The sequence below is a fragment of the Eriocheir sinensis genome, chromosome 33 (assembly GCF_024679095.1).
Source record: "Eriocheir sinensis breed Jianghai 21 chromosome 33, ASM2467909v1, whole genome shotgun sequence".
Taxonomy (NCBI): domain Eukaryota; kingdom Metazoa; phylum Arthropoda; class Malacostraca; order Decapoda; family Varunidae; genus Eriocheir; species Eriocheir sinensis.
Window position 1 is genome coordinate 10,429,375 of NC_066541.1, and position 20,662 is coordinate 10,450,036.

Here is a 20,662-nt window from a genome sequence, read left to right on the forward strand (position 1 = left end):
TCTCTCTCTCTCTCTCTCTCTCTCTCTCTCTCGTATATAATGACCCAGCGTGTGGAGGTAGGCAGTTTCCAGTGCCTCCGACGCCTTGCTTAGGAACACGTGTTGTCAGAGGTCACAGACAATGCTGAGTCTCGGTTCATTACTATTAAAGGCTTGCTGAGGTATCCATGAGTCAGTCACTATGTTCAGCAATACTCTCTCTCTCTCTCTCTCTCTCTCTCTCTCTCTCTCTCTCTCTCTCTCTCTCTCTCTCTCTCTCTCTCTCTCAAGATTGTCTATCTATTCCACTTTCCATGCAGTTACCGTAGAAAATATAGCAGGCAAATATCCGTATTCAGACACTTTCGGCAATCACAACCACTATTTCAACAGTCCACAAAGAAGATTAGTTGGGTCCTCGTGAGTGTTCTTCACATTCAAGGTACAAAAACCTCATCAAACTACAACTAGAATCATAGAACTTCTCACGGAAGGAGCCGCAGCTTCTAGTACAAAAGCCTTATCAGATGTGTAATAAGGTTCTCTCATCAATTATTTGCAAAACCCGAAAAGGAGATCAATCGGGTTCTATTGAGTGGTTTGATTATTTTTTTTACAGCTAGAGAAACAGCTCAAGGGCAACAAAAAAAAGGTGGAAAAAAAGCCCGCTAATCGCTGTTCCCACAAAGACAAAAGTAATGAGCGGCCAAAAGAGAGGTCAGCTTCGGGAGGAGAGGTGTCTTGATACACTCCTCTTGAAAGAATTCAAGTCAAAGGCAGGAGGAAATATAGACGAAGGAAGGCTGTTTAACTGGATGAAAGAATGAAGATTTTGGTTAACTCTTGCATAAGGGGTTTGGATATAGGGATGAGCATGAGTAGAAAGTCGCGTACAGCGGGGCCGCGGGAGAAGGGTAGGTTTTTGGGTACAGAAGAAGGGTCAAACTACCACCAAGGTCATTAAACTACCTCTGGAGAAGACCAAAACTCCTGCAAAAACAGTGTCAAATATCCCCGATGGTTTGAGGCGGTGAAGGGCGCGCGGCGGCGGTGCGCTGCGCGTCCAACACGTGTTTATGTTTACAAACACCTCGAGAGCAAAACGTATGTGTGCACGTGTGTCCGCGGGTGTGTCCAGTGCCGTGTTTGTCGTGTTTACCGTGTTTGCCGGGCCTAAGACGAGGAAATGGTGAGTTTGCATACATCTGCTGACCTCCCTGACATTGCTGTATTGGAGTTTTATTAACTTATCATCTTAAAACTGTGATTATTTAACGAACAAACCTTACTTCCGTATTCCTAAAGCATTTCGGCGCCCAAGCACACATATTTGTCAGGCTTTCATAGGTATTTTGGGCATTTCCAGAGGTAGTTTTATGACCCCTAGTGGTAGTTTGACCCTCCTTCTGTCCCATAAACCTAAAGAAACATATTTGACAAGGCTTTCGTAGGTGTGGGCATTTCCAGGGGTAGTTTTATGACCCTAGTGGTAGTTTGACCCTCCTTCTGTACCATAAACCTAAAGAAACATATTTGACAAGGCTTTCGTAGGTGTGGGCATTTCCAGGGGTAGTTTTATGACCCTAGTGGTAGTTTGACCCTCCTTCTGTCCCATAAATCTAAAGAAACATATTTGACAAGGCTTTCGCAGGTGTGGGCATTTCCAGGGGTAGTTTTATGACCCTAGTGGTAGTTTGACCCTCCTTCTGTACCATAAACCTAAAGAAACATATTTGGCAATGCTTTCATAGGTGTTTTGGGCATTTCCAGGGGTAGTTTTATGACCCTAGTGGTAGTTTGACCCTCCTTCTGTACCATAAACCTAAAGAAACATATTTGGCAATGCTTTCATAGGTGTTTTGGGCATTTCCAGGGGTAGTTTCATGACCTCAGTGGTAAAATTTTAGTTTGATCCTTCTTCTGTACATTGAACCTAAAATAACACTCATTAGAACCCGATTGATCCCCTTTTTGACCTTTGAAAGTATCTGTTGTGAGGGGCAGCAGTGTCTGAGAATACAGACTACAAGGAAAGGGAGCTTCAATTCTGTTAAGACTGATTAGTTCCTTTCATCTCTATATTCTTTACTATGATTTTCTAAGAGGATTAAAGGTTAGTAGAATACATATATAAAAACAGAAGGGCAGGTGGTTCTGTAGTAAATGAGATATCAGCACCTTGATAAAACCTCTCTTTACCCTCACAGAGAAAGAGAGATTTACGTAGATATTCAGAGCACACAGACCCTTTGATACAGACAAGAGAGAGAAAGAGAGAGAGATGCTGACAAGGCTGTGATGGTGAGTGGGTTGGGGCCTCACCTGAGTAAGCATCAAGCATTCTGGTGCCGTAAGGATCCTCACTCAGCCAGATCTCTCTCTCCCTGCCTTGCCCTCACACCGGACACATGGCTCTTTTAACCAGAAAGTGTCATTTAGATAGTTATGATATTGGTGATGCATCCAGTCTCTAAATCAGGAGAAAAGAAAAATCCTGAATCATTTAGTTTACCTTTATGAATGAAGAGAAAAATGTAATTGTCACTGAATGTTCAAACAGTGCCAAGGTGGTAATTTACATATTGTTTGATACTTTACTGTGTGGTAATCTGTGAGTCCGACATCAATGGAGGTCACTTCAATGGAACGCTATTGGGGAAGAGAACAGTTTTATAGTTTTGGTGCGTTTCAAGAGTGCTATTGCTACTATGATTTTGAGAGCTATATTCAGCACGAGGTGAGCTGCTCCTTATTAATCCATTTTAAAAAGTTGGAAAAATAAACCATTGTATTTGTAATTTTAAGTTAATCTTAATGTAGAACGTACAGGCATGGATCTTCCCTATAGGTGGAGATGCTTCATAAGGTATGTGAGTGCTGTGCGGCCTGAAATGAGAGTGCTGGCAAGTCCCCACATCTCTCTCTTAGCATCTTGTGATGAACCCAACTCAAGCCATCAAAGCTATCACCAAATCCTTTTCTTTTTCTTTTTTCTTTTTTTCTTTTTTTCTTTACGTACGGCCCCTAGTACTGGTAGGCTTTCTAGATGGGGCGTGTTGGTTGACCTCATCCCATCAGCAGCATGGGCAAATATTTTATAGTGGTGCCGTCCTTAGCTTATGCTGCCTCCCAGGGCTCCTCTTGATCCTTTTGAGAGAGGTTCCCTAGAGTATGGGTTGCTAGCTATTCATCAGGACACCATGTAGGTTGGCATTGGCCACTAGGCAATGACTGAAAATTGTCAGCTTGCTCATGTATAAATATTACATTATATTGTTACATTTTTTCTACAAGTATAATAAAGAGTCAAAGATTTTCAAAAGAGAGTGGCAGTGGAACTTGAACACATGTCTCCAGAACACCATGACCACATGCTGACCATTGAGCCATGACTTCCCTAACTATACACAGTTATTATTAACATACTTATCATACTTATCCCTCTCTCTGCCAGTCTGGGAACATCCTCCTTCCGCCGTCCCCAAACTGGTTCTTCATCGATGCCTTGGACAGCCGTGTGGAGGACAGCCTGTTGGTCAGCTCTGTGTACAAGTCCATCTTAGTTCAACAGTTTGTGCCAGGAGAAAAACTTCCCACCCTGCTGAAGGTACTCATTTGATTCACTAATTTACTCATGCTGTAAAAAATGAGATACCTAACAAAGTGACATAGAGGATTTACATTCATGAGATAAAAAGTAATTGTTGATTTGATAGGTGCGAAAGAGGAAGACTGTGACTCCTTTTTTGCTATTGTTTTTGTTACATGTGAGAGAAGATATGGAGAGAAGAATCAGCATTTAGCAACATAGATGTATTTCAAATGGTGGAGGACTGATATTGATGTTGCTCTGTAGGGCATATATGATATAAGAAACTAAGGCAAATGGTTCATATATGTTAAGGTAAAAACAGTGAGTGTGAGAGGAACTTAATTACCTATATATTAGTACAGACTTAAGTATTGTAAACTGTCTAACTAAGGTTCCATCCTGCCCCCCCACCAGGTGATCCCCAATCAGAATGAGAAGGTGCAGAGTGTAAAGCTGTGTCCCATCGCCTCAGACCCAGACTATGGACACACTGTGGCGTCCTTGTGCGAGGGCTCGGTGGTGCGGCTCTTCAACATTCACAGTGGCGACATTATTGCCGAACACAGACAGCACGAGGTGGGTGCCTCCTCTGTAAGGGTCAGGGCAGAGGTAGAGAGAAAGAGTTTGAAGATCTTCCTCAGTGTTGAAGAGAGGACTGAGGAGATATTTTCCAAGTAACTCCTGATATGTCATATTTAATCATCATTCTTAACTGGGGCACAGTGGCTGAGTGGGTTAGAGCACCAGGCCTTGGAAGTAGCAAGCTGGGATGAGGTGGTTCAAATTTCAGGGCCATCACATTACATTAGGAAGGATATCTGGTCTTAAATTGTAATAAGCGATTTTGTAGTGCTGGACCCGCCTGATGGGCGAGCCTCCCACCGGTCACTAGTGGCGTCCCTCAGGGCTCGGTTCTTGGCCCAGTGCTCTTCATTATTTACATCAACGACGTGGATGTTGGACTCAATAACCGCATTAGTAAATTTGCAGACGACACAAAGATTGGTAACTCGGTTCTCACTAAATTTCTGTGGTCGGATAGATGGGAGATGCACAAGTGCCAGGTCCTTCAAGTTGGAATGAGGAATAAGAAGTTTGATTACGAAATTAAACTCAAAAGCGTTCAATGCATCAAGGACTTGGGGTCAGAATCGCGTCAAACCTCAAATTCTCACAGCAATGCATCGATGCAGCAAATAAAGCGAACAGAATGTTGGGCTTCATTAAAAGAAACTTTTATTTAAGAATAAAGATGTAATACTCCTCTACAACAGTTTAGTCAGACCCCACTTGGAATATTTTGGTCTCCCCACCATGCAAAGGATATTGCTAAATTAGAAGGTGTTCAGCGTCAATTATCCTTCTAACATGTTCTCTCTTGACGAGGAAAACTGATCGAATGTTTTAAAATACTTAATGGTTTCATGAATGTAGACAGATCAACATTGTTTATGATCGATGACACTTGAGGAACAATGGCGTAAAACTCAGATGTAGACAAGTAAATTCAGACTGCACCAAATTTTTCTTCACCAGAATGGAATAAGCTCCCATCATCAGTGGTCCAGTGTAACACGATTGACTCCTTCAAAAATAAGCTCGACATTCACTTCCTTCAACTTAATATCAACTAGAGTAGAAATGCAACGTTTTGGAGTCTTCTGATTAATGTAAAATCACTTAGGTTTAAGGACAGACCACCAAGTCTGGACCATGGGGTCTGTGTGGTCTGATTTTCTATGTAAATCTACGTAAAAAAACTCACTCTCCGAGTTGGGTACCTCTCTGGTCAACTGGTTAAGGAGTGGCTTTCTCATCTTGTTGGTTGTGGGTTCGATCCCTGGCACTGGTAAAGCCCTTTTCTGGTCTGGATTAACTTCTCGTGTGTTGCGTGACATGCTGTGGTTGTGTGGAAATATAGTGGAGTGGATTTTGGGCAATACAATTTCCAGTAATTTAATTGATCAGTTTGTATTGGCTTCTTGTTCTATTATCTTTCTGCAGTTTTTTCAACCTTTGATCTGTCTACTGTAAAGAAAATGTGATATGATCTTCGTTTCTTTTCCTCCTCAGGGGCAGGCAGTGAATGGCATCTGCTGGGGGAATGTTGGAGGGGAGGAGGTGGTGGTGACAGTGGGTGAGGGAGGCCGGGTGGTGGTGTGGCAGCCCCAGCACAATGCCTTCCAGGTCCACACACTCCCACAGTCCCCTGAACTCACTGTGGTGGAGGTGAACCCAAAGGACCGCTCACAGGCACTTGTGGCTGCCAACAAGAACATCGCTCTCGTTAACCTCAAGAGTGAGTAGAAAATTTGCGCCCGTTAACATTGGCATTGACCTTAAACACAGCAACTCTCATTCCAAAGCCTAATATATCAGAGGTGTGCTTTGGTTTTTAGTCATTAAGCAGGTTTACTAGATATATATGTCCCTTGGGAGAATGTCAAGAAATTTTCTTTATTGGTGCTTCTTTTATGGGAATAGCATGTTGTGAATATTCCTTATTTAATTTATATTTTAGCCTTAGTCTATTTAGTGTAAAAACATAAAGTGTATTCTGCTGACAACCTTCTGCTCCTCAGCCGGGTGGGTCCTGACATGGCTGAAGGGACACGACATGAATATTTACTGCATGAGGTGGTATACTGGGGAGGAGAGTCCCTTGGCAGAGGACATTCCCATCAACAGCAGGGCTGAGGCCATGATGGAGGGCAGCGGAAAGGGTCCTGAGAGCCGGAACAAGGCTAACAGTAAGGATTTTTTAATGGCAAAGTTGGATTAACCACTCTGTTACTAATAAATACCCATTGTAATTGATGGAAAATTTTAGCTGATGAATTCTCTACCTCAGTATGCTTAAAATGATAATCCTCTTAGGTTGGCGGCGGAATGACAGAGGCGAAGGTAGTGGTGGTGGGGGTCCGTACTTTGCCTCCTCGGACTATGGGCGCAACATTCACGTGTGGGACATCGCCGCCAAGAGGTACGTCACCAGGATGACTGTGCCTGTGTCCACTGGGGGATACAAGAAGCACACGGTGGGGAAGGACAAGAGCGGCAAGATGAAGCAGCACATTCCCCTGGCCTGGCACAAGAAAGAGCTCCTCTCGTCCACCATCCTGGGAGAGCTGCTGCAGTGGACGTGCCAGCCGGGGAAGGGGAGATTTAAGGTTTGTTTTCTTCTGTCTTCAATGGGCAACTCTTCATATCTTGGGTGATTTTATATATTTTGGGCATTTTTTCATTGTCTTGGGTTATTCTGTTCCATCTCTGGTGTTCTTTAGTACTACTTTGGACCTTTTCTATTTCTTATTTCAGTCATATTTTGTTTTGTATACTTTTGTTTTGTCCTTCGTCTGTTTCCTCCACCATAAAAGGGAACATTTTTTTCTTTAATCGAGCACATCTTTTTTCCATTTCTTTTATTTTTTATTTATTTATTTTAATTTCATTTTATTTATTCATTTATTTTTTAATTTATTATTATTATTATTATTATTATTATTATTTTTTTTTTTTTTTTTTTTGTGTGTGTGTGTGTGTGTGTACCTTTTTATATTATATCCTTTTCATGTTTTTTTCTTACCCTGATGTCATACCTTCAGACACAACACTGAGGACTTAAATTTCTTTCATGCAGCAACTTTTTGATAACTCAATTTATACACTTATTCGTTTATGTGTTTCTGTGTCCTTTATGTGTATGCCTCTTTTCCTTGGTCCTTTCCTTGGTGGTGGTGGTGTTTCCTCTCAGGCGCTGCATCACCTGCACAACCGAGCCATCTACAACCTGGAGGTGCTGGGGGACCTTGTGGTGAGCAGTGGACAGGACCGCGCGTTGCAGGGCTTTGACGTGGCCAGATTCGAACACATCTTCCAGCTGCCCGTGATGGGGGGCTGCGCCGCCTCCCTTGCCTTCTGTCCTCAGGATGTCACCAGGTGAGTCTTTACAAGGAGGTGATGTTTTTGGTGTGGCCTGTTTGTTTGTTTGTTAGTGTTATGCAAAAACAACCAGCCCAATTTTTCATGAAACTTGGTAGAAAGAAGTAGCATGAACTTAAAGAGAACCTATTATTATTTTTGAGATTTCTGATGAAAGCTGCCAGTTTTTTTTCTGGTTGAAAATTAACATTATTCTTGTTTTGGTTTAGAACTTAAGAAGTTACTTGTTAGTTTAGAAATTAATATAAGAAGTTACTTGTTGGTTTAGAAATTAATATTTCACCTGAACATAAATAAATATCTTCTTATAGTATACTTACTCTGTTATGTTTTCTTCCTCCAGACTGGCCATTGGCTCCATAGACAATACTCTGAGACTTTTAAAATTTGGGAGCCCAACACCACTACAGTGTGTCACCACTTCACAGAATATTAAAGGGAAGGTCCTCTCGGTAAGGAAAACTAATTTATTGTTGAATTCACTAAAATCACCCCAGTTCCTATTAGCAATGAAGGTGGAAATTAGTTTTATGTATATTTTAAAAAGAGTCAGCAGTTAGTTTTTAATTATTCAACTGTGTTCAAAGCACACCAAAATTGATCCTTGATTTGTGGGAGAGTCTCAAAATATTCAGGTAAGCTAGGTCCAGCAGCTTCAATATGATACTTGACCTGTTCATGGGAGAGCAGAGCAGGACAGAAAAGCAGCTGACCACAATAATGAAGAAAAGTTCTAATTGGCTTCCCTCTCCAGCTGGCGTGGCACCCTGAGCACGAGGGCCGCCTGCTGCTCAGCACTGCCACGGGTCAGGTCAGCTGGCTTGATGTGTCCAGCTGCCGCCTCAACACCTTTGCCTACTACCACCAGAAGGCTGCCTACAAGGTGGAGTGGGCGCCCCCAGTCTGTCCTGCAGCCTTGGGTAAGTCACACTCCCTCAAGATATCCATTTTGTGTGTGTGCCCATTTCTTAGCATTTCCTAAAAGCAGTTGAGTTGGGAGAGTAAAATACATGAATTATGTTTGGATGAACTCTACAGACATTTAGCATAATTTTATTAACATGTAAATAGCCTAAGAAGCAGAAAATAAGACAATGGAAATATTGCTGACCATTTATTATAAGAGTAAAGGAATGATTTATGCCAGGATTGACTGTGTGGACATTTGGGGCAATTTATTTCAACAGCGTGTCTAAATATTTTGTGAAGGTGAATGTTGGATAAACTGAGTGGATCTATATCTTTGTTTACTTATTTGCTCCCTACTTACATTTTTTGACATTATTTTGTCATTGCCGCAGGGACGTCCGACCTTGAAGCATGGTATGCCTACTCCTTTGGTGACCGAGAGATTGTGATGCGGGCGCCCTCCTCACCCTTGGCAGGTAAAGGGAGTTTATGTACCTAGCTCAATGTCAACTTACTGTGACTTTGGTAATGTTACTTAAGGGGCGCGTAGTCTTAGAAAGCATATGAAGTTGCATAGTTTTGGCTGTAAATTTTACACAATCTCTGGCAAAGTTTGAGCTTGATTGACGGAAAACTTTTTTTTTTTTTTTTTGACCGAATTTGAGTTCTGAATAACTTTTTTATATATGGGTTTTCAGCTTTTTTGTTCATTGGACAATGTAAAGTAACCTCAGTGCTAACATTTGGACAATATGTGTTGGCAATGTTTTGTTTCCATATATATAATAATATTTTTTTTATTACGTAACCAAACACATTTCGCTGTTTCGGTGTAAAATGTATGAAAAAAATATTCTATGGCGCTTAGAAGAGTTTTGTCTTGATGGAAATATAGTCTTACCATTACCGTATTGAATGAACTTATCCAATTGGAAATGTCTTTTATAGGCTACCAGAATTTTAACCAAAAATGCCGATAACTTACATTTCAAGAAATCATCGTTTTTACATTACGTTACCATAATATGTTTGATATGCTATTTCTGCAATGTATTTTTTATTCTACAGATATTTCTGAGTTATGGTACCTGGTCCCCTCCTTTTCAAAGGATATTATACACTCGATGGTGTGGGTATCATGGGGCACCACCCCACTCATTGTAGATAGGTTTTTACTCCAAGCTTATAATGTTTTTTTCTGCTGCCTTGCTGGCTTTTTTTCTTGTCTTTTTCTTCTCCCTCTTCTCGTTTTTGCTTCTGCTTGTCCTCTTTTCCTTCTGCTCAAGAGAATCTATGAAGTTGGAGGACCTCTCGAACCCAAGCGAGGTCAGGACGTTGGCTTCACTGTGCCCAAACTTATGCTCCAGGATTGTGACCTGGGACACAAAGACAGTCCTATGTAGGCCACAGAATTTGTCTTTTGAAGCCTTCCTCCAGACCTTTCCATGTAGGCTCTCATTTCTGTTCTGTGTCCTCCCCTTCAGGCACTTCTCCAGCAGCTCTGGTCTTGTGAGGTCACGGTACACCGTCCTGATGAGGCTGAGGTTGTCGTATGACATGTGGGACAAGTAAATCCACTTGTCAGTGTGTGGTGCTGGTCTCTCCCCTTTTGCCAGGCTTCTCTGCACCCAGCACCATGAGGATTGACTCTTGGGGCACAGCCGATGTTTTTCATTTTTGGTGGCAGTGTGGTGATAATAGCTGGCCATTATCGCTGATCTCATGCTACCAACAGTCTCATGCTTGTCTCTGACACCCTTTGTGTTGTATGAGGAGAGCTTGTCAATAACTTCGTCAGTCAGCTGCTTTGCAGCTACATATATCGAAAAACTGCCTAAAAATCATATAAATAATGTAATAAACACATAACACCTTTGTTCTAGAGTGCGGTCGCATGCCACTCCAGGCCTGAGATAGTGTCAGATAATGACTACTTTCCATTGGAAACAGGCATCGTACCGCTAAGATATTTTAAAACAGTTATCCATGAACAAAGTAGAAATGCGAAAAACAGAAAATCAAATTTTAGGGGGATATTTCTTATTCTTGGCTCCAACGCGCCCGTTAAGTTGTCTGTGTATAAAGCTAGATAATTTTTTCTATGTATAAAACTAGGATAAAACTTTGGTGATATGAGACCTGCTAAAGTAAAAAGCTTGACAAAAATTTGATTAGTAATTATTATAGAGTAACACTCCATCTAGAAATAAAAAAGTGTTTGACATGACCATATTCTGTTTCAAGTAATCTCAAACCTATTTTCCTTATTTTCCAGACCCCATCAGCTTGAAAACTTTAGTTCCTGACCCTGAGAACAAGGCTTTCCCAAGAGACACCACTGAGTTCTCCTTCAGTCCTGATTATAAATATCTGGCGCTGGGACTCAACGATGGGTAGGCTTCACCAACACTGTCCTGGGCATTTATTGCTCAATCTGTTTACATGCCAAGGCTCATACATACATACATACATAGGCTGTCTTTTTTGCCCCAGCCATTGTGCTTTGTCTCTTATGTATCAGTGCCATTCCTTCTCCAGGCAGGTGAGGGTGTACTGCCGGCAGGACCTTGAGGTGGTGGCAACACTGGTGGTGGTGAAGAAGGCCATCCAACACCTCCTGTGGAAGCCTCAGAGGGAAGGCGGCTCCAGCTACACCCTTGCCGTCAGCTCCAATGAGAACAATATACGCATATTCTGCCTAGACAGCCATTTAAAAGAATTTGAAGGTTGGTGTATGTTTTATAGTAGAATGTGGAGAAGAATATAGAGCTGAATGAGGAAGAGTAAGGAAAATAACTTACAATGCTTCCCCATGCAGTATTTTAATGTTACAGCACATGGTATAAATGAAGCTAATGGTGCGAGACAGGAAGAATATTCAGCTGCTTCAAAAATCTGTTTTCAATGCCAATGGTCACAAGAAATATTGAACTTTTACATTGGATGGATATTCTGCCCATTTGACGAATGAAGTAAGGTCTATTTTCCTATGAGCAACAGGGGTGGTCGTGGACCATCTGTGTACAGGAAATCCCCGATATACGAAAGCTCGATGTACGAAAATTCGGATATACGAAAGTGAAAAATATAGGACAATTTTCGGTTCACGAAAGACATGGATTAGGCAGCAAGTCCATGTCCAGTCCCTCCCTTTCCAACGCCATCACTTAGTTTTGCAGAAAACACATCCCAGCCAGCGTGAGGAAACGTGAGGGTGATGGAGGGTTGTACTGTTCACAGCTTGGGAAGTAAACATTGGCAATGTTAAGTGATGAGTCTAACATATGTAATGCATTTCTATAACAGTAAAGGAACAGGAAATGGTAATTGTTTTTAATTATTTATGAGCCTTGCGTTTCATTGTATTGTGAGTAGTAAATTGCTTTTAAGCATAGTTATATTTAACTTTTTTTTTTTTTTTTTTTTTTTTTTTTTTTTGGTGGGGCTGGTCCCAAACCCCCCAATTTATTAACAATCCTATGGGGGAAATGGCTTCGATATACGAAAAATCGATAAACGAAAGGTTTTTTCAGTCCCTAACCCTTTCGTATATAGGGGATTTCCTGTATTTCAAAACTTTGACTGCATTTTCTGGCACTGTAAATTTGGCGCGTTCTGCCCTTCTCACACTGTTAGCCTCAAATAATATTGCACAAGTTATATGTGCCTTATACAGAGTCTAGGACATTCTCAACTTGGCAGCATAATAATTATACTGGATTAGAATAATTTACAGAAACAAAGGGATGATGGCCTGAATTTAGCTGAATAACCAACCAGTAAAACTTTGGTAAAACTTCGTAATGTATTTTTACAATGTTCAGAGACAAAGGGAAGATGATAACCTGCACATATTTGACTGAATAATCCATGTTTTTAGATTAGCTACACTATCAGTTGAAAAAAATAGTTGACCATCAATAACTTATTTTTGTTGCTGCCCAGACAAGGCCGGTGAAGGCAAAGGCTCCGAGGTGCTGGTGACGCAGGCGACACGGGAGCTGAGCGGTCACGAGGCAAGGGTGGTGTGGCTGGCCTGGTCACCCCATACATCCTCGCTCCTCGCCTCAGCCTCCTACGACCACACTGTCCAGCTCTGGGATGCTGACAACGGTATGTAAGGACAGTGGTAATAGTAGCTTGACGGCAGGATTTCTTACTCATTGGTCCATGTGCAGATCATTGTTTGTACTCATGTAAATGTTGAATTTTTTAACAATTTTTCAAAGGACAAGTCTTGACAGTCAACCTTTACCTAAATACTACCTTTCTAAACGGGTCATATTTATTCATCTGTTTAAGGGGGTGGATCTTCTTTTGCATAGGCAGTGGTAAACTACTGTCAGATAACATGAAGTAGAATCGACATTAATTGTGACTTCTAGAATAGCACCATCACTAGAAAGCAAGGAAGGGTTTGGGGATTTCATCATATTTTCAAAGGGGTCTGTCACTTTAAAAGTTTAACTATTGGTTTAGAAGATGATGTGGTTGCCCTGTCCTAGTTGATGTGAAAATTTGGCTTTGCACACAACTTGGTAACTAAACAATTCTCTAAAAGCATTGTATTTAATTTTCATGCCTCTGGAACAAGAGTTTAAATGGATGGGTAAATATGGCAGTGTGTTCTAATGAAGTTTTATTGTCTTCTCAGGTTCAATGCTGGGTAACTATGGGGGTCACATGACACGAGTTTTTCGTGTCGAATTTAGTCCATCAGACCCAGACCTGATGTTCAGCTGTGCTGATGAAAACACGGTGCACTCCTGGCGACCCTCCAAGCTCACCTGCAAGACACCAGCGGAGAGTTCTGGTAAGACGATAAAGTATCAGTGTTTCCCTGATATGATGGAGCTGTTGTGGTGACAGACCACACAAATTTTTTGTAATTGTAACTAGCTACATTTTGCATTTTAGCATGCTGTATATACTCCAGTGTGCAGGCTGTGAGAACTCTATTACTATTCCACTTGTTTCAGCTCTCCTGAAGGAGCACCAGCACAAGAAGGAGCAAGAACCCTCAGAAGAGGAGGCAGCAGTCCCTGCTGAGCTCAAAGAGAGTAAGTATAAGCTGTGCTTCAACAAAACATTTCATTATAATATGAAGGATTTAATAGAGGCTGTGGTATGTAAATTTATTTTTATAGACTGACAATCTTTAGGTGTATATAAATAGAAATGCCTGACTCAAAGTGAATATTTTCAATCAAGGACCAATGAAAGTAGTAATGGTATGGTCAGTGGGGGATATATAGAGAAACTTGTTGCATGCACCTGTTTTCATATTGAAATTCCCACCCACAGATGGCTTGGCACCAAGAGAGGGTGAAGCTGTTAAGAGCTCTGGCACCCCCAGTGCTAAAGCTGTGTGCCTCAGCGATGCCACAAAGAAGAGTTCTGGGGACAGTGGGAAAAAGGCAGCACTCAAGTCCTTTTTCCCAAAGCTGCATAGTGTGTGTTCTCGCAAGAAAGGCTTTCACCACCTTGTCCTTCTCTCCATGCTGGCTCTCAGAGAGGCAAAGGATGCTAAAATGTCCCAGCAGAAGGAAGGAGCAGGGAAGGACACTAATGAGGAAGACTTAGAGGATTTAGATGATGAAATCCTGGAGGAGGAGGATCAGGAGGGGGATGCCCATCCTATTGTGGTTAACACTACAGAAAAATACAGTTTCCTGCTCGAGAAGGACTCAGAGATGGCCCGGATAGATGACTTCCTGTATGTCATGCAGATGTACGGGCAGCCACAGCAAATGGATGCTCTGCTGACCTCAGAGATTGAGGCTCATGAAGCCAAGGACAACTTTTGCCAGGCCGACCTGATGCACTGCTGGCGTGGCTCCCTAGGCAACCACATCCGTGTGGCTGCCAAACAGAAGAAACTGACTCCCTTCCTGGTGGCCTCAGCCCCTCAGGTCTCCTTGAAGCTGTGGGAGACAGCCTGTGAAGCCTATGCAGAGCAACTGCTGGTGGAGGGAGATGTCATCACTGCTGCCTCATACCTCCTGAACATCCACAAGGCAGAGGAGGCTGTTGACATACTGCTCCAGCACAAGCACTTCAGAGAGGCACTGGCCATCGTCAAGAGCCGGCTGGGCTACAGCCAGGACCATCTGGGCAAGGTAGTGGATCGCTGGGTCAGCTCTGCTACATATGACGGTAACATGGATCTTGCTGCCACGTTGCAGTTCAGTGTTGGTAAGGTAGAGGCTTCAGCCCGCACCCTCTCCCGCCGTACGGACCCTGGCTCCCTCTTTGTGTCAGCCAAGCTGTACGAGGCCGCTGGAAACAAGGAACTGGCCGTGACGAGTGGGGTGATGGCTGTCAGGGAGGCATCCATCAAGCAGGAGATGAACAAGGTGGAGGCCTTCCTGTGCCACTTGCCAGGACTGGAGTGGTTCAAAGTAATTTCCTGCCTTCACAGTCTGCTCCTGCGAGTGATACAGCAGAAGGACACAAGCTGCTACAGCTACTTTGTCAGTACTCCAGAAAATGTTGGGGAGACAGCAGCAGAAACAGAAAAAGGCATGACATGCTTGGTGGATGAAGTGAGGAGACAGTGGGTGGCTCAGGGATATTCTCAAGGTCAGTATATGGATCTGTACCAACACATCATGATTCACTTCTCCACACAGCACCTGCCTACCTCTGTGAAGCAGCTGTGGTTCCTGGTTGCTGTGGCTCTGTGCAAATGTCTCCTTGCCCCATCCTGTCAGCTGTGGGACCAACATCTCACAGAGGCCCTAAAATATGCTGTTACCTGGGGCAAACCTGACCAGCTGTTGCACCTAACTCATGCCCTTCTTCCAAAAGGAAAGAATGACATAAAAGTCCTGAGGAGCACAGTGCCAGAGCCAGTACAAGAAGAGACAGTGCCTCCCTACAGTTTGCATATCTTGTGGCAACTTTACCAGCAGGCTGAGGTGGCTCTCCTTCTTTCATATCTAGCAAATGACAGTTTTTGGTTAAGACTCAAAAATGACATTCAAGTCACAGCTGAGGATAATGTGAGTCAAGGTGAGACTCAGACATCAGACAATACTCCTAGTTGCTGTGACCCTGCAGTCACCACTGCAGTAGGTGATGGTGTGTCTGAGTCAGAAAGCAGTGCTCTTACCTCAGACAACTGCACCACTGCATCAGGTGGTGTACCTCTGAACATGGAGGGGGAAACTTGCCTTCAAGGGGAGAATGAGAAGGCATCCTTTTCCTTCCCTGCCTCCATGGCTGAGCTAAGAGTTTCTCTGAACTCCTATCTAGGAAACAATGACTCAGATTTTGGAGTGGCCTTAGAGAAGTTGGAAGTTGCTTCAGATGGCTTGTCTAGCCCATTATCTCTTGTTAAAAAGATAATTGTGCTCTTAAAGGAAAATGGACACTTTAATTCTGCAGAAGTGGAAAGTTTTCTGTCAAGACTACCTTGTGACCTCACATCATCCTCAGCCACATAAGTAGCTTACAAGTGAGGAAGAGTCTTTAAACATTTCACACCATATTGGATATAGCATATTTATGCTTTGAGAATGTAGGCACAAATGACATTATCAGTACATCATTTCTGGCAGAACTTAAAGGCATGACTTGGCTATTTTTTTTCTTGACAAGCCATCAGGTTATTTTGCTGTGATCCTAAATGTGTAAGTGTGGGGAACATGAGGCAGTGCTATAGCTCTTAAAATATAGGTCATTTATGCACGAGTGTTGCCTAGTTGTGATCATAGATGCTATTGACTTTAGAAGTTAATGACTGCATGATTGAGTAAATTGATATTAATATTTTGATCCTATGTTGAATATTGTATAATTATTCAATCTTAGGTAATGTGATGTGCATGCCCTCATACAGTTGGAGCAAATGTCTTTATACTTTATGATTGAACCAATTAGGTCAAGTAATATGATGTGCATGCCCTCATACAGTGAAGGCAGTCTTTTTATAATTTCTAAGTTATGACTGAACCAATTAGGTCAGTAATAATAAAGCACTTGATCAAAAACTCATTTAATTAATATTATAAACACTTCTTGAGGATAACAAAATTATCTACATTTTGTGTGTATCTACACTTTGTACATGAAACACTTATTACCTATTGTCAGACCGATTACACGAGTCACATACATGGTTATGAAGGTATGAAGATGAAATAATGGATAATGTCACCAGCACAGCAGCACTTTGGAATGATAAGTCCTTCAAAATGAAACTGGCTTCCTCCAACATTATAGGAACATGGTAATGCCCTGGACCCTAGCTGCTGGTTAGATGAAAGGAGCTCTCATTCACCAATAACATACTGCATCAAGCCACCCTGGGAAAACACCCAACAATTGGCATCTTAACTTAATGATAAGAATCTCACATCATGCCACCCATCCCTCCCATGCCCCCCATTCCTCCCATCCCACCCATGCCGCCCATTCCACCACCGGCCGGCTCCTCCTTCGGGATCTCTGTGATGACCGCCTCGGCTGTGGTCAACAGAGAGGCGACTCCTGCTGCATCAGTGAGGGCTGTGCGCACCACCTGAATCAGAATAAAAAATCATATAAAACATTTGATGGAAACATTCTTGCACAAAATCTTAACAAATAAAACTGATGTTTATGCTAAAAGTTAATTTTTATAGCTGATACCGATGATTTAATTGAATGGAAATTAGGAAAATTTGGAAAAATATCTCATACTGGAGCTGCCAGTGGATGAGTTTCAGAATACTTTAGAAAGCACTCACCTTGGTTGGGTCAATGATTCCCGCCTCCACAAGGTTGACAAATTTCCCAGTGGCAGCATCATAGCCATTATCACCTGTTGCCTCCTCCACCTTGTTGACGATGACAGCCGCATCAATGCCTGCATTGGTGACGATGGTGTGGCACGGGGTCCTGATGGCCTTGCGGATGATGTCAATGCCCATCTTCTGGTCTTCATTGGCTGGGGTGAGCTGCTCCAGGGCAGGGAGGCAGCGGAGGAGGGCCACGCCACCACCAGGAACAATGCCTTCCTCGATGGCTGCACGGGTGGCACAAAGAGCATCATTCACACGGTCCTTCTTCTCATTGACCTCCACCTCGGATGAGCCGCCAACCTTCACCACAGCCACTCCGTTGGACAGTCGGGCCATTCGTTCCTGCATCTTCTCCTTCTCATACTCTGAGTTGCTATCCTCAATCTGCTCCCTGATCTGGTTGACTCGCCTCTCAATGTCTGACGACTTGCCCTTGCCTTTCAGCAGCAGTGTGTCATCCTTGGTGATCTGCACCTCCCCCACCATGCCAAGGTCATGTACCTGTTGAGGGAGGTGATGGTTAACAAGATGGAAAAGGCAGTAATTTGCCAGTAAATGATTCTCCCTTGATTCTGGTTGTCCTTTTTTTCCTGGAGTGCTACAGATACATGTATATGACCTTTACCCAACTGTATCATCCAGTGAAACATGAATGGAATTATAATAAATAACTATAAACAGTAGTTGCCAGAAGCACACACACCTGCACATCCTCCATTTTAACCATGCTGGCCTCGTCATTGAAGACGAGAGCACCTGTGGCAATGGCAATGTCCTGAATGGTGTTTTTGCGGTTGTCCCCAAAGCCTGGGGCCTTGACAGCAGCAATCTGGAGGCCAATCTTGAGGCGATTCACCACCAAGGTGCTCAGCGCCTCACCGTCCACATCCTCAGCAATGATCAGCAGAGGCTTCCTGTGGTGGAAAAGAACTACAAATAATGATATTCTCCTGGTTCCTGTACTCACCAGGCTGAGATCATAGGTTTGCAATGGAAAAGATAAAATTGTAAAGTGCTAGAGGTGAAAGCAAGAAGTGATAAAAGTCTAATGTAAAGCTGCTAAACCATGATATTCCTTCCAAGTGATCACAGTGGACCCTGGGATCTGGACACTTACCTCTGCTGGTTGGCAATCTCCAGTGCTGGGATGATGGATTGAATGGAGGAGATTTTTTTCTCGGACAAAAGGACTAAGGCATCCTGGTACTCCACCTTTGCACCCTTTGAGGTGTTGATGAAATATGGGGAGATGTAACCCCTGTCAAACTTCATGCCCTCAATGACCTGGAGAAGATACTCAATTTAGAACATACTTAAAAATAAATGTTAAGGACAATATCAGACTTTAACGATTCAGATGCACCGATGTCATTCACCAAACGCTATGTAGGGGAATCCAAAAGTTTCATCAAAACACGTAAATCTCATTATTTGTACGGTACAGACAGAACCCTCAGAACAGTACCTCCAGCTCATCCTTAAGTGTCTTGCCATCCTTGACCGTGATGACACCATTACGGCCAACCTGAAAAGATGATTATTAGCCTCATTAATAGAAATCATGAGAAACTAATATAAACTAAATTTTACCGGATTGCCTTTAAAGGTAAATGCTATACGATGGACTACAACTACAATATTACCACCTGTACAGAAACTGGCCTCACCTTTTCCATGGCTGCAGAAATGAGCTGGCCCACTTCACTGTCACCATTGGCAGAGATTGTGGCCACCTGAGCAATCTCCTCAGGAGTGGTCACCTGGCGGGAGAGAGTACGCAGGTGTTCAATGACTGCATCAACGGCCAGCATCACACCTCGCCTGAAGGAGAAGATTCACTGTTAGGGTTGTCTCATGGTGATGCTTCACAGCTTTAGCTATAATATGTCAGCATTGGATCTGCAGGATCATTATAATCACTGTAAAGATTTAATCATCATGAGCAAAAATATACCTGAAGAATATGATGTGAAAGGGATATTCAAAGCACGTCACTTCTTCAAAAGAGAACAATCAAGACTCCTGGAATCATATTAATTTCTTGACATCATATTTCATGGGGGCAACAAGTTTTAAGTAGTCTTTGGTCCTTAAAAATAAATAAATAAATAAAATAATAGAGGAAGGCAGCAGTCCCCACCTGATTTCAATTGGGTTTGCTCCCTTGCTGATTCTGTCGAAGCCCTCCTTGGCGATGGTGCGGGCCAGCACGGTGGCGGTGGTGGTGCCGTCACCGGCCTCCTCGTTGGTGTTGTTGGCCACATCCTGCACCAGCTTGGCACCAATGTTCTGAAACTTGTCCTTCAGCTCCACAGCCTTTGCCACCGTCACTCCGTCCTTGGTGATCTTAGGGCTGCCCCAGCTCTGCTCAATGATGACGTTGCGTCCCTGTTGATGCAAAGTATTCATTAGAGTAACAATGTGTAATAATATGCATCATTCTGAAACTAATCCTGACTCAACTTCCATTTAGTGGGACTGAGTTTAGGCATGGGCATTACAGGCTTATTTCTTAATCATCTTTAGTGTTACCCAAAGAACTCCTCCCAGACTATGAACCTTAGTAGCCAATGGTGTGGCCACTCTGTGGCAACCACCTCACCTTGGGGCCCATGGTGACGGCCACGGCGTCTGTCAGCACGTCGACGCCCTGCAGCATCATGGCCCGCACCTCGGAGCCGAACTTGACGTCCTTGGCGTAGCTCCTCGCCGTCAGGTGCTGGACTGCCCGGCGAGTCGCGGGCAGCCGGAGGAGGGAGGCAGCGCGGTACATTCTGAAACACGTCATTCCCGTAAGCGAACATAATTATCAAGGCACCCAGGGCTAAATGACACCTTGAATTTCCTGAAGGGTTAGTATACATCTTCCGAGACACCGTTTACCCCTGGATTCCTTGATTATACCCTCGAGACACTCAGTCTGAGGGTGGCATCGCGGTGCCTCACAGGGTACATAACTAACTCACAATGGCCATCTCCAGGCGCTCGCAAGGAAAATATTCATGTATTGTTGAGTGGCACGTTACCATTACTGTGAATGTCCTGAGGGGTCCGTAACCACATCCTAGGCACACTATTTACCCAGACGGCGAGACTTAATTGGCGGCATGCAGGGTACAGAGTGTGTCAGCACATGGCAACACAGGGCCAGCGCCGGGCGGCCATGTGAGGCACTCCACGCCGGCCACACACCAACACAGACAAGTTATTCAAGTAACAGCAGCATATAACCCGCCCGGCACATTCCTTACCCCCCACATATACACATACACCCGGCCTCCGTTACCTGGCTGAGGGCGTGGGATGGGCACGGCAAGGCTTGCTGTCCTGGCGGCGTCCTCGGCGGTAGTGGGCTGGCAGTGTGGCAGACGATCTCGGGAGTCGGGACGCCGCAGCTGCCGGGTGTCCCTGCCCGCGCCCCGCACCGAGCGTGACGCGACCCTGCTGATGCAAT

The 20,662-nt window shown here is 43.5% G+C and overlaps 2 protein-coding genes across 3 annotated transcripts; one reads left to right on the forward strand and one right to left on the reverse strand.

The window, feature by feature from the left end:
* The first annotated feature begins 1,059 nt into the window (after positions 1 to 1,059).
* LOC127006716 (gem-associated protein 5-like) lies at positions 1,060 to 16,420 on the forward strand. 2 transcript variants are annotated; one of them, XM_050876953.1, is made up of 16 exons: positions 1,060 to 1,168; positions 3,434 to 3,586; positions 3,986 to 4,147; positions 5,645 to 5,870; positions 6,154 to 6,321; positions 6,449 to 6,741; positions 7,326 to 7,510; positions 7,857 to 7,965; positions 8,268 to 8,433; positions 8,815 to 8,898; positions 10,698 to 10,815; positions 10,961 to 11,148; positions 12,368 to 12,535; positions 13,077 to 13,235; positions 13,402 to 13,482; positions 13,727 to 16,420. In XM_050876953.1, the coding sequence occupies exons 1-16, from the start codon at positions 1,166 to 1,168 to the stop codon at positions 15,868 to 15,870; spliced, it is 4,407 nt and encodes a 1,468-aa protein (XP_050732910.1). In that variant the 5' UTR covers positions 1,060 to 1,165; the 3' UTR covers positions 15,871 to 16,420. The 2 variants fall into 2 exon arrangements, with proteins under 2 accessions (XP_050732910.1, XP_050732909.1); XM_050876952.1 differs by lacking the exon at positions 1,060 to 1,168 and adding an exon at positions 2,357 to 2,716.
* LOC127006718 (heat shock protein 60A-like) lies at positions 16,406 to 20,662 on the reverse strand. Its single transcript, XM_050876960.1, has 9 exons — positions 20,495 to 20,662; positions 19,811 to 19,982; positions 19,349 to 19,596; positions 18,876 to 19,029; positions 18,674 to 18,733; positions 18,326 to 18,492; positions 17,912 to 18,122; positions 17,155 to 17,709; positions 16,406 to 16,946 (listed from the first exon to the last, which is right to left on the reverse strand). Exons 2-9 carry the CDS (start codon positions 19,979 to 19,981, stop codon positions 16,779 to 16,781), a joined length of 1,734 nt encoding a protein of 577 aa, XP_050732917.1. The 5' UTR covers position 19,982; positions 20,495 to 20,662; the 3' UTR covers positions 16,406 to 16,778.

Bases quoted from the DNA above. Each gene is read 5' to 3' on its own strand.
- LOC127006716 (XM_050876952.1), top strand. From the start codon at position 2,606: ATGGAGGTCACTTCAATGGAACGCTATTGGGGAAGAGAACAGTTTTAT. The intron at 7,966-8,267 runs GTAAGGAAAACT...TTCCCTCTCCAG, and splicing joins TTAAAGGGAAGGTCCTCTCG to CTGGCGTGGCACCCTGAGCA. The intron at 8,434-8,814 runs GTAAGTCACACT...TCATTGCCGCAG, and splicing joins AGTCTGTCCTGCAGCCTTGG to GGACGTCCGACCTTGAAGCA.
- LOC127006718 (XM_050876960.1), bottom strand. From the start codon at position 19,981: ATGTACCGCGCTGCCTCCCTCCTCCGGCTGCCCGCGACTCGCCGGGCA. The intron at 18,493-18,673 runs GTACTGTTCTGA...TATCTTCTCCAG, and splicing joins CACTTAAGGATGAGCTGGAG to GTCATTGAGGGCATGAAGTT. The intron at 18,123-18,325 runs GTAAGTGTCCAG...TTTCCACCACAG, and splicing joins GAGATTGCCAACCAGCAGAG to GAAGCCTCTGCTGATCATTG.